The sequence below is a fragment of the Melanerpes formicivorus genome, unplaced genomic scaffold, assembly GCF_026170545.1.
Source record: "Melanerpes formicivorus ecotype bairdi unplaced genomic scaffold, bMelFor1.0.p_v2 SCAF_2, whole genome shotgun sequence".
Classification (NCBI taxonomy): domain Eukaryota; kingdom Metazoa; phylum Chordata; class Aves; order Piciformes; family Picidae; genus Melanerpes; species Melanerpes formicivorus.
Window position 1 is genome coordinate 41,046,605 of NW_027142354.1, and position 17,683 is coordinate 41,064,287.

At 51.3% G+C, this 17,683-nt stretch overlaps 1 protein-coding gene across 1 annotated transcript in view; it reads right to left on the reverse strand.

Annotated features, from left to right (window-relative positions):
• CTNNA1 (catenin alpha 1) overlaps positions 1 to 17,683 on the reverse strand; it is a 165,021-nt gene that overhangs the window by 27,778 nt on the left and 119,560 nt on the right. Inside the window, exon 11 of the mRNA XM_068157813.1 lies at positions 3,230 to 3,386. Coding sequence (XP_068013914.1) covers positions 3,230 to 3,386 — 157 coding nt within the window. The remainder of the gene's footprint in view (positions 1 to 3,229; positions 3,387 to 17,683) is intronic.

Genomic DNA, 17,683 nt, shown 5'->3' on the forward strand with positions numbered 1-17,683 from the left:
CTCTTGAACTGGGGAGCCCAAAATCAGGCAGTTTTCCAGGTGTGGTCTCACCAGGGCAGAGTAGAGGGGGAGGAGAACCTCCCTGGCCCTGCTAGACACTTTTCTTGATGCACTCCAGGATGCCATTGGCCCTCTTGGCCACAAGGGCACATTGCTGTCCCATGGATAACTTGCTGTCCACCGGGACATGCTTGAGGGCAACTCTCTCACGTGTCAGCCTGCCACCCCCCTGGAAGAGAAGCATTCCCTGCTTGCTGCCAAGCCCTTGAAAGCCTTCAGAGCAGCTCAGCAGTGGGCCAACACCATCAGCTGTCCCCTCAAAAGCAGAGCACCCATCTCCTTGAATGACCTATACAGGGGGTGGACACCACTTAGTTCCCGTGGCTTGACCCAATTCTGAGCCACAGCTGAAGGTGAAACACCCCAAAGCAGCTCCAGGCAGAGCAGCAGCCTGTTCTCTTGGAAACGTGCTGTTCACTGGTGGAGCCATGAACTTCAGCAGGCAATTGTCTCTAAATAGATTTCCCCCAAAATAGGCTCCTCACAGCTGTGTGATCTCACCCACCACTGCAAGGCCAGGCAGGCACAGAGCTGCCATCTGCAACCACCTTCTGTGTCTGTGCCCACTGCAAACTGATCCAGAACCCAGGGCAATGCAGTACAACAGGTGTGTGACAGAGGGGCCCCACCACACAGACATGGCCTGGGTTTGTTTCTTTTTCATTCAGGACCTTAAGTTTTTGATCCCTACTCTGCCCTAGTGAGGCCAAAGATGGAGGACTGGGTCCAATTTTGGCTCCCCAGTTGAAGAGAGAAAGGGGGCTACTGGAGAGAGTCCAGCAGAGGCTACAAAGATGCTGAAGGGCCTGGAGCAGCTCTGTGAGGAGGAAAGGCTGAGAGCCCTGCAGGGGTTGAGCCTGGAGAAGAGCAGCTCCAAAGGGGAATCTGAGCAATGCTCAGCAAGAGATAAAAGGTGGGGAGCAAGAGGCTGGAGCCAGACTCTTGTCAGTGGTGCCCAGGGACAGCACAAGGGGCAGGGAGCACAAACTGGAACTCAGGGGGTTCCCTCTGAAAAGGAGGAGAAAGTTGTTTGGTGTGAGGGTGCTGGAGGCCTGGAGCAGGCTGCCCAGAGAGGTTGTGGAGTCTCCTTGTGTGGAGAGCTTCCAACCCCCCTGGGCACTGTGCTGCTGGGCGAGCTGCTGTGGGTGCCCTGCTGGAGGATCTCCAGAGGTCCCTTCCAACCCACACCATGCTGGGATTTTGTACTCTATGTTTTCTAGCTGTGTGCACCTGGCACTTCTGACTCCACACATCCTCCTGTGCAATCTCTCTTTACAACTGGAGTTGCCCAAGCTTGCTTGCACCAGCACAATCAGCCCCTCAGTGTGTAGCAGTCATTTGGAAGATTACTGCAGACACAATTCCTGTGGTTCTATCACCATGTCCTCTGAGCAGAGCAGAATTAGAAGGTGTGGAAAGAAGAAGGCCCCCCCTCATTTACAGGTGACAGCAGCCAACAGGAGGTCTTATCAGTGATGGTGCTAAAACAGATGACCCTGGCAAGCCCTCTGCAAATGGAATCCTTGCTCTGCTATAATGATCTTTTCAGAATTTTCCTAAAACTGAGCTAGTTGAAAACCCTCAGAGAACATTTCTGCACGAACAGTTCTGCTGCAATTAACTTGTGTGACTCTGGTTTGGTATTCATTTTGTTTACATAAGAAGAGTCTGAAGTGAACCGAGGGCTCATCTTTTGTGCTACTTCACGACTTGAACACAGACTCCTTCCCCTGACTCACACGTTCACAGATTGCATTGGGTGGGAAGGGACCCTCAAAGGTCATCTTGCCCAACCCCCCTGCAGTCAGCAGGGACACCTCCAGCTACATCAGACTGCCCAGGGGCACAGCAAGTCTGATACTGAATGTCTCCAGGGGCAGGGGCTGAACCACATCCCTGGGCAACCTGTTCCAGTATTTCATCACCCTCATTGTGCACAACTTCCGCCTCATGTCCAACCTAAATCTCCCCTGCTCCAGTCTCAAACCATTGCCCCACATTGTAGCCCCACAAGCCCTTCTAAATAGGCCCTCCCCAGCCTTCCTGTGGCTCCCTTCAGGTAGTTCTGACTCCCTGGAGCCTTCTCCTCTCCAGGCTGAACAGCTCCAGCTCTCCCAGCCTGTGCCCATAGCAGAGGTGCTCCAGCTCTCTGATCTTGGTGGCCTCTGGACCTGCTCCAGCAGGTCCATGTCTCTCTTGTGTTGGGGGCCCCATAGCTGGATGCAGGTGAGGTCTCAGCAGAGCTGAGGGGCAGGATCCCCTCTCTCCATCTCTGGCCACACTGCTTTTGATGCAGCCCAGGCTGCCATTGGTCTTCCAGGCTGTAAGTGCCCATTGCTGGCTCCTGTCCAGCTTCTCATCCACCAGCACCCCCAAGTCCTTTTCTGCAGGGCTCCTCTCTATTTCATCACCCCCCAGGCCAGACTGATATTGAGGATTGCCTCAACCTAGCTGCAGGACCTTGCACTTTGCCTTATTGAACCTCATGAGGTTCTCCTCATTCTACCTCTCCAGCCTGCCCAGGCCCCTCTGGATGGCGTCTTGTCCTTCAGTCTCATCAGCTGCACCACTCAGCTTGCTATCATCTGCAGACTTGCTGAGAGTGCCTCAATCTCACTGTTGGTGTTAGAGATGAAGACACTGAACAGCACTGGTCCCAGTACAGACCCTGAGGGACACCACTTGTCACACATCTCCATCTGGACATCGAGCCCCTGACCCTTTGGATGCTATCATCCAACCAATTCCTTATGCATTGATGTTCTGGTGAGGTTTGTGTGCAGCAGCTAGCTGGTAGCTCATGGGTAGTTGAGGCAGCAACCCCCAAAGCTTGAGCCATGAAGTACCTCCCCTGTGCTGAAGGTGCTGTGGCTGCTGAGCTGTAAGCACAGCGGTTGGAGCAGGCAGCGCAGGGAGGGCTCCGGGGTACCTGCCCAACGGAGCTGTCGCTGCCTTCACACTACAAAAATACCTCTCCTCCCCCTGCCAAAAGCTCCTGCTTTGCTTTCACACTTTGCTCAGCAGCAGAGGATGCTTGCCAGGTGAAGTGTACCAACAGCATCCCTTCTCCAAACCCCAGAAGACTCCCTGAGGCGTGCTGCAACCACCTGTTTGCAGGGATGAGCTCCGCTAGCAGAGGCCTGGCTGCTGAGGCGGGAGCCCTGCTTACCTGACACGGCCAGGAAGTCATCGATGGAAGTGATGTCATCCACAGCGTCTGTCAGCACACGCACTTGCTTCTCCCACTGCTCCTTGAAGAGATCCATGTTCTCTTGGGCCAGCTTGCTTTGGGGTTTAGCAGCCAGAGCCAGGGCGGCATTGATGACCTGCAAAACACCCCTGGGTTTAAAACACGCCCTTCAAGAAACAGTGACATTCCCCACCTTTATCACAGGGTATCTGTGGTTGGAAGACACCTTCAAGATCATCCAGTCCAGCCTTTGACCCGGCACTGCCAGCTTGACACTAAACCATGTCCCTATGCACCAGGTCCACATGGTGTTTAAACAGTTCCAGGGATGGTGACTCCACCACTGCCCTGGGCAGACCATTCCAGTGTTTGAGAACCCTTTCACTGAAGAAATATTTCCTGCTATGCTGCCTAAACCTTCCCTGCCACAGCTTGAAACCGTTTCCTTTAGCTATATCACTTGCCACCAGGGAGAAGAGGCTGTCCCCCTCCTTGCTCCAACCTCCTCTCCAAGAACTCAAGAGCAGACCAAGGGAGTTCAGTAAGTTTTCAGGAGCCTGATGTTTAAAACCCAAAGCGTTTGTTGTGTTGCTCCCACGCCTGCTCCCACACTTATTAGGGTTAGCCATCGCAAGCAAAACACTTGGCAAGTATTCACAGGAGTGAGCTTCACCCTGCTTTAGCAGCTCCTGCTAAGAAGTTGTTGCTTTCTGGGAGCAGGTTGTGCTGTTAAGGATTTCAGACAGGATGACATTTAGTACATTGGAGACTCCATCTCCTAAGCTACTTGGCAGAACCTGAGAAAAAAGGTCAGGAAAGGATTACCCTTGCACAGCTGAGAGTGGAAGAGCTATGCAAATATAAAATTAAAGATGGGTTCTGCCCTGATCGTCCTTACCTTACAGCTTTACTCTCTACCTTGGCAGAAATTGTTACAGTGCCTTAAGAGCTCTGTTACAGCTGACAGAGAGTCAGATTAGCCAGGTGACAGGACAAGAGGATTCTGTTTGATGCTCCTCCTGAACATCCCTCTACTAATTTCCTTCAAACCCTGTTTTCACAGAGTCACAGATTCACAGAATGGTTTAGGTTGGAAGGGACCTTAAGGACCATCCAGCTCCAACTCCCCTGCCATGCGCAGGGACACCTCCCACCAGCCCAGACCGCTCAAGGCCTCATCCAACCTGGCCTTGAACACCTCCAGGGAGGGGATATCCATAACCTCCCTGGGCAACCTGTTCCAGTGTCTCCCCACCCTGACTGGAAAGAATTTCTTCCTCATCTCCAGTCTCAACCTCCCCTCTTCCAGCTCAAAGCCATTGTCCCTCACCCTGGCACTCTCGGCCCTTGTCAAAAGTCCCTCCCCAGCTCTCCTGTAGCTCCTTTCAAGCACTAGGAGGCTGCTCTCAGCTCTCCCCAGACCCTTCTCTTTCCCTCAGCTCTCCCAGCCTGTCCCCACAGGATAGGTTCTCCAGCCCTCTGATCATCTTTGTGGCCTCTTCTGAACCCACTCCAGCAGCTCCATGTCCCTCTTACGCTGGGGGCACCAGAAGTGGACACTGTGCAGCATGGGAGCTCTCAGCAAAGCAGAGGGGCAGAATCCCCTCCCTGTGCTGCTGCAAGATACCACACAGAGGAGCTCAGCCCCAGTAAGGAGGCCCAGCCAGCACCCATGGTTGATACTGGAGGGACCAACAACACTCTTCCTGTCTAACCAGGGGATCATGAGGGCCCCCAGCCTTTGTTACCATCACCTGGTGTGCATCATGGGGACTCACCAGTGATGAGAAGAGGATCCCTTAGTCCAGATGGGCTCATCAGGGGGCTTCTGCCTTTCCCAGGGGGTGGGGTGGAGGTAGGGTGTGGTTAAAAAGGGGAGTGGGTGGGGCAGGCCAAGTGGCCACACCTGGGGTGGGAGGAGATTCCAACAGAGCCCAGGTGCTCTGGGATTTGAAGGGAAAAAGGGGGGAAATGGAGCAGGTTAGGGACTTTCAGGGTGTCAGGTAATGATAGGACTGGGGGGAATGGGAAAAAAATGTAGAAATGGGTAGATTCAGACTGGGTGTTAGGAAGAAGTTCTTCCCCATGAGGGTGGTGAGACACTGGCACAGGTTGCCCAGGGAGGTGCTGGAAACCTCATGCCTGGAGGTTTTAAGGGCAGCCTGGATGTGGCTCTCGGCAACCTGCTGTAGTGTGAGGTGTCCCTGCCCATGGCAGGGGGGTTGGAGCTGGCTGAGCCTTGAGGTCCCTTCCAACCCTGACAATTCTGTGTTTCTAGACCATTTTGCAGTTTAGGCTGGATGTTAGCAAGAAATTCTTCACAGAAAGAGTGATTGGCCATTGGGATGTGCTGCCCAGGGAGGTGGTGGAGTCGCCATCCCTGGAAGTGTTTAAAATATGACTGGATGAAGCACTCAGTGCCATGGTTTAGTTGATCAGGTGGTGTTGGGTGATAGGTTGGACTTGATGATCTTGAAGGTTTTTTCCAGCCTGGTTAATTCTGTGATTCTGCTCTCCCTCCTTTGGATGCAGCCCAGCATACCACTGCCTGCTGGGCTACCAGTGACCATTGCTGGCTCATGGGGAGTTTGTCACCAGCTGACACCCCCAAGGCCTTCTCCAGGAGCCGCTCTCAAGCCACTCCTCACCCAGCCTGGATTTGTGCTTATCTTACTCCTGATCCTTTTTTTTTCACCTCCCTAAAGCAGAACAAATGCTACAGACACTGCTGGGTGACAAAGTTTGTGCTGTATCAACTGACTGGGCAGGAAGAAAGCAATCTGAGAGCCTGCTCCTGTTCTTGCTGCACTGTGCTCCAGCAGAGCGACCTGGAAATGCACCAGGCATGAGAAACCACCCACAGTCAGACCAGCACAACAATCCCAACCCTGTTTCCAAGCACCTGGGAGTTAGAGCTGATTACCTTAACAAGTTCCAGGGCATAATTTTTCTCCTCTTCTTTAGGACCATATGAATTCCACAAAGCTGCTGAAGCAAACATGCCAGCACCAGATGTCCCTGGTCCCCCCAAATCCACTTCCCTCTACCTGCTTCATTTCCCAGTGTCACAGAGCATTTTAAAGCCTATCTAAGTGGCTAAGGAGGGAAATGGTGGTGATGGCAAACACATCAGGATGGCACTGACTGGATCAGGCAGAAAGAGGCCGATTCACCCTAGGGATGCTAGAAATTAGCAGTGACTGAGGAAAATCCCCAGCAAAGCTCTGCTGCTCTTTCTCTCCACCCTCCCATCCTGCCTCTGGAGGTGGAGGCTGTGTGTCTGGGTCACGAATCACAAGCAGCTCCATGGGTTTGCCAGCACAGACAAATGTGAGAAACAATTTGGCATGAACAGCAACCTGCTCAAAAGATCTGCAGGGGTGGGACACTGCTTTGAACCCTGGCAACAGCAACAGAGTCCTTGTCCTTCATGAAGAAGGTGAGGTCCTCTGCTGCTTCTCCTTTCTCAAACCAGCCACAGAAGACACATTTGGTGTGTAGGCAGCTGCAGTAATCAGGATGGCCCTTCAGAGAAGGATCTGCTGACAGTCAAGATCCATGCCCTGCTACCCTCACTCACACTGCCAGCTAAGATCATGGATTTCAAGGCCTGCTAGTCCCCCCCCCAAAGCCTTGCAACACCCACCAAAGTGATGTTTAAAACCAGAAAGAGAGGTTTTATGAAGGGAAATCTGTCCTCTGCCCAAGAGCCCTGCTTCTTAACTCTACCTACTGCCATTTCATCTGCTGCACTCTGCTGAGACCCCACCTGCAGTGCTGGGGCCAGCTCTGCATTCCTCTGGACAAGGACACAGACCCATTAGAGAGGGTTCAGAGGAGGCCACAAAGACAAACAGAGGGCTGGAAGCCCTCTGCTGTGAGGCCAGGCTGGGAGAGTTGGGGCTGTTCAGCCTGGAGAAGAAAGACTCCAGTGAGGCCTTCTGGTGGCCCTTCAGTGCTTAAAAGGCTGATCAGGAAGCTGGGGACAGACTTTTGAGCAGGGCCTGCTGTGACAGGACAAGGGGGGATGGTTTGAACTTAAAGAGGGAGATTCAGACTGAAGAGAAGGAAGAAGTGTTTACACTGATGGTGGTGAGAGCCTGTCCCAGGTTGCCCAGAGAGGTGGGAGATGCCCCATCCCTGGAACCATTCCAGGTCACGTTGTCTGGGGCTCTGAGCAGCCTGCTCTGGTTGGGGATGTATTTGCTGACTGCAGGGGTGTTGGACCAGATGACCTTTAAAGGTTCCTTCTAACCCAAAGCATTTTATGATTCTATTAAGTGCCTTGCAAAGAAGGGTAAACCAGACAATGCCCCAGAAATCTGCTTCAGCTTTCATCCTGCTAGTAACTGCAAGCACTGAGGCAGAGAGGATGGTGATACCAGGGGTCAGGACATTTTCTCCTGCTCTCTTCCAGCTGCCTTGGCTAATATCAGATATGAAAGCATCCTTTAAGCACTGAGACAGGTCAGCATTAAAGCTGAAGGAACATATGGCTCATGTACCTGCCTGATGTATGTCTGGACAGCAGCATCTGTCTGGACAATTAATCCTTGTCAACAGCCCATGTTCAGCCCCAGATGCCTGCATTAAGCAACTCTTCACATGTAATGGAAGAGCTGTCATAGATAGAAGTCTCTGCAAGTGCTCAAGAAACTCATAGAAGGCATCAGCACCAAATCTAAATGCAGGAGGCACAAGCTGCACCATCATCCTCCCAACAGGCAGCCTTCCAGCTGGAAAAAAAAAGCAGTTTCTTACTACATTACAACAGCAGAAATGCATGGCTGAGGACAAGGTGTCTGAGAAGAAAGGCCAAGCAAGACCAGTCTGTAAGATCTGCCTTACAGACAGCTGAGTCCTGCACTTGGAAAGCAGCCAGCAGTGCTGGAGATGTGGACAACCCAGTGAGGAAATGGAAGGCTATCAACTGTCACTGTGGAGATAAAGACAAAACCCCAGCTGAGGAAACCCATCCAGGCAGGTGTGTGCTGGGGAGGGAGCTCCAGGCAGCAGGCACGGCTCACCAGCCTTGTTTTCAGTAGCACATGTACAAAGTGGTCACCACATTCCACTTTAGCACCTTCACTCTGCCCAGCCTAGCATTTATGTGGCATGTCCCACACCTCTGCTTGAGGGAATGTCCCAGGGGTTTACTGAGAACCCCCTGCTAATTATCCATTGAGTAAATGTGCTCCTACACAATGCCTGCTGTCTGGCACCCAGTGATTGGTTTGTTTTCCAGCAGAGGCTGAGATGGACATGGCAAAAGGGAAGCTGGATCTGAAATTGTCTGTGTGGATGTGGGGCAGGCTGTGGATGTAGTCTACCTGGACTTCAGCAAGGCCTTTGACACATACCAAACTCCTGGCCAAGCTGTCAGCCCATGACTTGGACAGGTGCACTCTGGGCTGGATTAAGAATGGGCTGGAGGGGTGAGCCCAGAGAGTGGTGGTGAATGGTGCCACTAGTGGTGTCCCCCAGGGATCAGTGTTGTGCCCAATCCTGTTCAACATCTTTACTGATGATCTGGACAAGGGCATTGAGTCCACCATCAGTAAATTTGCAGATGACACCAAGCTGGGGGCAGGAGTTGATCTGGGTAGGAGAGCTCTGCAGAGGGACCCTGACAGGTTGGACAGATGGGGAGAGTCCAAGGGCATGAGATTTAAGAAGTCTAAGTGCTGGGTTCTACACATTGGCCACAACAACCCCATGCAGTGCTACAGGCTGGGGTCAGAGTGGCTGAGAGCAGCCAAACAGAGAGGGACCTGGGGGTGCTGGTTAATAGTAGGCTGAACATGAGCCAGCAGTGTGCCCAGGTGGCCAAGAAGGCCAAGGGCATCCTGGCCTGCATCAGGAACAGTGTGGCCAGCAGGAGCAGGGAAGTCATTCTGCCCTGTGCTCAGCACTGTTTAGGCCACACCTTGAGTCCTGTGTCCAGTTCTGGGCCCCTCAGTTTAGGAAAGATGTTGAGCTGCTGGAAGGTGTCCAGAGAAGGGCAACAAAGCTGGGGAGGGGTCTGGAGCACAGCCCTGTGAGGAGAGGCTGAGGGAGCTGGGGTTGCTTAGCCTGGAGAAGAGGAGGCTCAGGGGAGACCTTTTTGCTGTCTACAGCTACCTGAAGGGAGGTTGTAGCCAGGTGGGGGTTGGTCTCTCCTCCCAGGCAACAGAACAAGAGGACACAGCCTCAAGCTCACCATGGGAGGTCTGAGCTGAGGTTAGGAAGAAACTCTTCACAGAAAGAGAAGGGGATTGGAATGGGCTGCCCAGGGAGGTGTTAGGAGTCACCATCCCTGGAAATGATTAACACCAGACTGGATGAGGCACTCAGTGCCATGGTTTAGTTGATTGGACGGTGTTGGGTAATAGGTTGGACTCAATGATCTCAAAGGTCTTTTCCAACCTGGTTAATTCTGTGATTCTGGAGCAGGACTCTGATTCCTCCCAATGATTGGCGGGGGTGGGGAGGGGAGGGGAAGGGACTGATTAAAGCACACTAATTCTTCTCCAAAGACACTAGGGAATCAATTTCAAACACGAGTAACCCTTACTGGAAGGAGATCTCTATGTATCTGTAGCTCAAAATAGAGGCAGAAGCTCTCCAGCCTACCTGAAACGTAAAACATTTGGCAATTTCAGGGCAACGCTCTGCATTCCAGAGCTTTTCCAACTGCTGCTGGAGCAGTGTGATCACAGTGACTCACTGAAGTGGTACAAAGGAGAGAAGGAAGCAGGGACATTCTGAGCCCATGCAGGAGGAAACGAAGCCTGGCAAGCAAACAGACTATTTTTATCAGGGCTTTGTTTCGTGCAGCAGTTGTGGCGCTCGACTCGCAGCCCAACGCTCCCCAGCCTGCTGCCAGCAGGTTACTTGGAGCTGCCCTCCTCCACCTCCCAGCTTCCTGCAAGGTTCCAGATTCAACATGCTTACAACTGATGTCACAAGTTGTACCTCAAAACATAGATTCACAGATTTACAGAATGGGTTGGGTTGGAAGAGACCTTAAAGATCATCCAGTTCCAACCCCCTGCCATGGGCAGGGACACCTCCCATCAGCCGAGGCTGCTCAAGGCCTCATCCAGCCTGGCCTTGAACACCTTCAGGGAGGGGGCATCCACAGCCTCCCTGGGCAACCTGTTCCAGTGTCTCTCCACCCTCACTAGAAAGAATTTCTTCCTCATCTCCAGTCTCAAGCTCCCCTCCTCAAGCTCCAATCCATTTCCTCTCATCCTATCACTCCATGCCTTTGCAAAATGTCCCTCCCCAGCTCTCCTGCAGTCCCCTTCTGGACTGGAAGGTTGCTCTAAGGTCTCTCCATGGTCCTTCTCTTCTCCAGGATGAACAGCCCCAACTCTCCTGGCCTGTCCCCACAGGGGAGTTTCTCCAGCCCTCTGATCATTCTTGTGGCCCCCTCTGGACCTGCTTCTGCAGCTCCATGTCCCTCTCATGCTGGGGACACCAAAACTGGATGCAGTGCTCCAGGTGGGGTCTGAGCAGAGCAGAGCAGAGGGGCAGAATCACCTCCCTCATCCTGCTCATCACACTGCTTTGGATGCAGCCCAGGATAAATCCTCTTCTTGTGTCTTTCATGAAGATCCATTTCTTGTTTTCTTCCCTCACTTCTAATTTCACAGCTACACCTTTGCAGGGCAGGACTCTCTAAGGTTCTCCTACCTGAGTTAGAAGACTGTGGCTACTTTGCCCTCAAGCTCTCTTACAAAGCAGAGAATAGTATTCCAGGACATAAATCACCTTACCCTTAGGTATACTTCTTGTGGGTAAATTAAAGCCACTGAAGCACCCCAAAAATAATTTTCTTTTGGAATCATAGAATTATTTTAGTTGGAAAGGAACTTTAATCATTTAATCATCCAGCCCAACCAGTCCTTAACTCTGCCAAGGCTGGGGCTAAACCATGGCCCTCAGCACCATACCTCTGCCTCTTCGAAACACCTCCAGGGATGGGGCTTCAGCCACCTTCTTGGGGAGCCTGTTCCAGCCTTTGAGAACCCTTCCAGTGAAGAAGTTTCTTCAAATATAGGCTTAATTTAGGATGGTTTCCAGCCTCACCTTTACAGCAACCAGCTGAAAGACTGACAGAGGCTAGAAGAAAGCTTTTATATGTCAGTGTTCCCACAATGAAGTTTTGAACACTTGGCTAGCATGGCCATAGGTAAAATCATCACTTGGGAGAAGAGATCTATCACCTATTCATTTTGCACAGCAATTCCTAGGTGCTGGAGCTTAGTACCCTCTCAGTGCAGACCATGCCTGCCAGCCACACAACTCCCCATTTCAATGGCTATGAGCACTGCTTAATTCTTGCCTCACTCTTTTTGACAGAGGCTCTTTAGCTCTTTACAGGAGAATGTTCTTCCTGCAGGTGCTTGAACTCTGCCATGTTCCCTGCAGGCCTGGTTTTAGGCTGCTCCTGTGCCACAAGAGAGAGAGGAGGTTTTCAGTTTCCAAAGCTCTAAACCAAACACCCAGTCCTCTCCCCTCTCCTCACTACACTATTTCTTTACAACCAAAATATCTGCACTTCCTAAATAACTCTCTTGTTTGTTTTTAAATAGAGATCCTGATTTACCAGTTTGCTGGTGGCATTTGGGTAATGAGTTGGAAAGTAGCACCATGGCCTTAAATTCCAGGATGCTTTGCATTTGGAAAATGAAAGCTAAACCCAAACACCCAGCCACCAGCTAGCAGCTCAGGGGTAGAGGAAAAAGGGGCATGCACAAACCAAGCCTCAGCTAAGACACAAAATCAGTTTTGGTCTGGAGGATTTCAAAGGGAGCTCGTCAAGCACACCACAGGATCAGGTCTGGGTTGGGAAGAACATCTTAGATATTAGCAAGAAATTCTTTACAGTGAGGGTGGGGAGACACAGGGAGGTTGTGGTTGTCCCCTCCATGAAGGTGTTCAAGGCCAGGCTGGATGAGGCCTTGAGCAACCTGGGCTGGTGGGAGGTGTCCCTGCCCATGGCAGGGGGTTGGAACTGGATGGATGATCTTTAAGGTCCTGTCCAACCCAACCCATTCTATGAATCTATGAATCTGAGCATGTGCAGGCAGAGCAGAAGCAGTGATCTCAGCTTGGCCTTTTGGAGCGACCTCAGCACAAGGCTGGGTGGAAGAAGCCTCTTATTCCACCTGCCCAAAGCAGTAACTGCACCAGGCAGTGCCCCTCAGTGACTCTGACTGCTGCCTCACAGACACTCCTGTGACATGGAGGCTTGGTTGTAAGGTAGTAAGAAGCAAACCCACAACTCCCACACCACAGCTTTCCAAATGCTCAACAAATGAAGTCATGACTGTATCACCAAAGCTGCCACAGCAGCTGAGCCCAGCCAGGACTCAGCCCTTGCCCAGGTGGCTTTCAGAGCCCCTGGTTTTCTGTCCTAGAGCAAGCCCAGCCTGCTTACCAGCACTTTGTAAGGAGCTGCTCATCATTTAATTTTACATATGCCAGACGCCAGTTACCTCCAGCGTTCACCCTGCTCATGCCTCCTTCCCTGCTCCTAACTGCATTTCGCTCTGCGTGGGGAAGAAAGGTTCCCAAGCAGGACATCTCAGTCGCTTCCAGTTACATCCAAGCCCGGGTGTGCACCCACATCTCTGTGTGTGCTCAGCCTCTGCCTGCTTCAATACAGCAAAAAGCACTCTGCAGGCTCTGCTGAGCTGAAATGCCTGCAAGCAAAACAGCCCAGGGATTGTTTTGCACTGTCACGAGCTATAATGGCAGTGACCAGCAAGTGTACAGAGGCACCACAAGAAGAAGTTTGCTTTGATACCCAATACTTTGTTCCAGTGTATAAAAGGGACTTTGAGCACTTCCTTTTCCTGCCAGATAGGCACAGAGTGACTGGGGGCACCTCTGCAGCGCTCATGTATGATTTACTCTTGTTGTTGAAGTGCCACAACGACCCACAGATACTGTTACTGGCACAACATGACCTTCCCCAGGTTGGCACCTACTGCTGGCAAATTATTTGCTCTTTGCATATTATTCTGTCAAGTTCCCCACAGACAGAAAAGGCATTTCCATGTGTAGCTGAGGACTGGTATTGTACTGCCAGCCAATGCAGAAGCTAAAAGGATCCTTGAATGGTTTAGGTTGAAAGGGACTTTGACGATCATCCAGTTCCAAATCCCCCTGCCATGGGCAGGGACACCTCCCACCAGCCCAGGATGCTCAAGGCCTCATCCAGCCTGGCCTTGAACACCTCCAGGGAGGGGGCATCCACAACCTCCCTGGTCAACCTGTTCCAGTGTCTCCCCACCCTCACTGGAAAGAATTTCTTCCTCATCTCCAGTCTCAATCTCCCCTCTTCCAGCTCAAAGCCATTGTCCCTCATCCTGTCACTCCAAGCCCTTGCAAAAGTCCTTCCCCAGCTCTCCTGTAGCCCCCCTTCAGGTACTGTAGGGCTGCTCTAAGCTCTCCCTGGAGCCTTCTCTTCTCCAGGCTGAACAGCCCCAACTCTCCCAGCCTGCTCCCACAGGGGAGGTTCTCCAGCCCTCTGATCACCTTCTTGGCTCCTTTGGATATGCTTCTACAGCTCCATGTCCCTCTTATGCTGGGGCCACCAGAACTGGAGGCAGTGCTCCAAGTGGGGGTCTCATGAGAGTAAGAACTTCAGCACCATTTCTTTTGGTGTCCATTTGTGTTCATTTTGTATTTCACTGACTCCAGGTGCTGGAGGCTTTGGGGGTTGGAGGGATTGTGTGCCTTTTCTGGAAGCTGTTCTGCTACTGCACTGTACAGATCACACTGTGCCTGCAACACAAACACAGGGTCCCTAAACACTATCTCCTTCTACAGAATTTCATCCCTTCCTCCTGTCTTTGCTTCTTTTTATGCATCAGTAACTGCTCAAGCTCCTGGTACTGTTTTTTGATGGCAACTCCTGTCCTGTGCTGACTCTTCTTCTCAGCAAGCCTGCACGACACCAAACTGCTACCCAAGTGTTAAGTTTTTAATAGAAGTATTCCTACTCCATGCCAATAAAATGCTTCAAACACCTGTAATTAAAGTCTGGAGAGAGATCTGCTCATTAGTACATTCAAAATATCTGACAGGCTTTCCAAGAGAAGGGGAAAAAAAAAAAGGGGGGACAATTGTTCAGTGTTGTTAAGTCTTTAACTGCAATCAAAATGAAGTTACCTCCTTCCCCAACAGCCCCCAGGGAACTGGCAGTTAACTGGGGACTCAGGGAGGAGAGAAAGTCTGCCAGTCACACTTGGGGCTGCTTGATCTGAGGGGGTGGACTGGAAGGGAGGGCTGCTGTTTTAGCTCTAAGATGCTGCAAGTTTGAAACAAAAGTTGTTGGCTTTTTTTCTCCCCCCATGCTATTTGGAAGCTGTGCATGGAATCCCTTCTGCTCTGGTGGTATTTTGTCTATCTGTGTCAGTAGGTGTGCTCAGCATATGTAACCATCTGCCTCATCAGAAATCTATAAGCAGCAAATTACTTTGCATGCATTTCAAAATTGGAATGTAAGGATGTGGAACAGCAATTATTAAAACAAGATGTTAATAAGAGAAAGGCCAATTTATTTCTATTAAAAAAAATACATATAAAATATGTGAAATGTAATTTAATCCCAGAGTTGTCTGGAGCCTGTTAAATGGGCAGCGCTCAGCCGAGCGTGCTGGGGAGCCAGGCCGAGCCTGCTCTCTGGGCTAGGCCAGGTACAGGGGCAGCTGGGGATGCTGCCTGGTGCCCTCCCACCCACAGAATTGTCAGGGCTGGAAGGGTCCTCAAGGCTCAGCCAGTTCCAAACCCCTGCCATGGGCAGGGACACCTCACACTACAGCAGGTTGCTCACAGCCACAGCCAGCCTGGCTGCAAACACCTCCAGGCATGAGGCTGCCACCACCTCCCTGGGCAACCTGTGCCAGCCTCTCACCACCCTCATGGGGAACAACTTCTTCCTAATGTCTAATCTAAATCTACTCTCCTCCAGCTTGTATCCATTCCTCCTGGTCCTATCACTCCCTGACACCCCAAAAAGTCCCTCCCCAGCTTTCTTGTAGCCCCCTTCAGATATTAGAATAGAACAGAACAGAACAGAACAGAACAGAATAGAATAGAATAGACCAGACCAGACCAGACCAGACCAGACCAGACCAGGTTGGAAGAGACCTTCAAGATCATCGCATCCAACCTATCAACTAATCCAACACCACCCAACCAACTAAACCATGCAGCCAAGCACCCTATCAAGTCTCCTCCTGAACACCTCCAATGATGGTGACTCCACCACCCACAATTAGGTCTCCTTGGAGCCTTCTCTTTCTCCAGACTCAACAGCCCCAACTGTCTCAGTCTGGCTCCATAGCAGAGCAGCTCCAGCCCTCTGCCCATCCTCGTGGCCCTGGTCTGGACACATTCCAGCACCTCCAGATCTTTCCTGTGCTAGAGGCTCCAGGTCTGGACACAGAGCTGCAGGTGGGGCCTCACCAGAGTGGTGCAGAGGGGGAGCTTCCCAGGAGGATGGGCTGTTTAGCCAGCAGATGGGAAAAACCCAGCACTGGCTCAGAACCTTCCAGATGGAAGAACAGGTCTTGCATGTCCACATCAGGGAAGTGCAGGATCTACCCTGTTCCTGCAACCCACCTCCCAAAAGATGGTGAGCCTCGAGGGCAACAGCCTCCAGCTCATGCTGGCAGAAGCAAACCCCCAACCTGATAGAAATTCTAATCCACAATTACCTTCTAAAACTCTCAGCTTGGGTTAGAAGTTGAGAGATGAACCTCAGAGAGGCTTTAAAGCACCAGCAAGTCAACATATAGCTGGTAAGAGCAGCTCCAAGTGACAGCAGACTGTCACATCAAAAGGCTGGAGCAACACTCTTCCCTTTCAAGAGCTGCACTGGGGCATTTTCACTGTTGCTTTCTAAACACCTACAGCTTGTATGATCAGAAACACTCCAAAGCTTCAGCTCTCTTCTCAGACATCTTTAATGCAAAATGCTGTTACAAAACAGCTTTTGCAGGCTTCCAAAGCAAGTGCTTCTTGGAAACAGCACTCAGAAGCCAGAGTTCCGAGTGAGGATCCAGGTTTTCGAGTTGAGATAAACAAAATCTTTGCGCTAATTTACCATTGGCAAGCTCTGTGTTTAGCAAGAAGGCAAAGGAAACTTCCCCCAGTGCTCTGCTAGGCAAATGGAAGCACAGGCAACGGTTCAAGCAATTCACAGCAGTACTTTTTCCATTTCCATCATGGAAGACATCTTCAGCAATTTTTTCTTCCTTTATAAACATTTAACTGGAGGACTTTTCTTCCTTCATCTTAACCCACCACAGGCTGGCCTGTTTCCCTCACCACCCAGGCAAGGCATGAAGCTGCAGGTGGCTCCTGCTTAGATACCTGACAAAGTTGTTTCACTTTGATATGCAGTGTTCTCAACAAACAAATGGAATGCAGGCAGGCTTGTCAGTCATTTCACCATGAAAACCACCAGTGACCTCCTACTGCTGCCTGCTTCCCTCCCTGTAACCCCAGACTAACACAAGTCACCCAGCAGGCTACTGTGGAGCATGCACAGCTCCTTCTGCACCATCAAAAGGGAGCTCTAAATAAAACACTGAGTCTTCAACCTCACATTGGTTTCTGTGTTCGTTGGCTGGGGGCTCACAAACAGGAAGGATGATCTTACTCTTCTGATTTCCAGGAACACCAAAGAAATTTAACTGCTTGCTTGCCCATCATCACAGTATCACCAAGGTTGGAAGAGACCTCAAAGATCATCGAGTCCAGCCTGTCACCACAGACCTCATGACTAGACCATGGCACCAAGTGCCACGTCCAATCCCCTCTTGAACACCTCCAGGGAGGTGGACATGGAACTGTCCATAAGGATGTGGAACTGCTGGAGAGGGTCCAGAGGAAAGCCACTAAGATGATCCAAGGGCTGGAGCACCTCTGCTATGAGTATATGCTGATAGAGCTGGGGTTGTTCAGCCTGGAGAAGAGGAGACCTTAGAGCTGCCTTCCAATATCTGAAGGGGTCCTACAGGAAGGCTGGGGAGGGACTTTTCACAAGGGTGTCCAGAGACAGGACAAGGGGGAATGGTTTGAAGCTGAAGGAGAGCAGGGTTAAACTGGAGCTTGAAGAGGAGATTTTCAGTATGAAGGTGGTAGGTGGTGAGACACTGGAACAGGTTGCTCAGAGTCCTTGTGGATGCCCCCTCCATGGAGGTGTTAAGGCCAGGTTGGATGAGGCCTTGGGCAGCCAAATTTAGTTGAGAGCTGTCCCTGCCCATGGCAGAGAGGTTGGAGCAGATGAGCTCTGAGGTCCCTTCCACGCTAAGCTGTTCTAGGATTCTGGAGAGACTTTTCAGATGCATAATCTGCTGCATCTCCTTCTTCCTCAATGAATTAAATTTCAAACCTGAGGATGCCTGAAGATGTGGGTGACACTGGCAG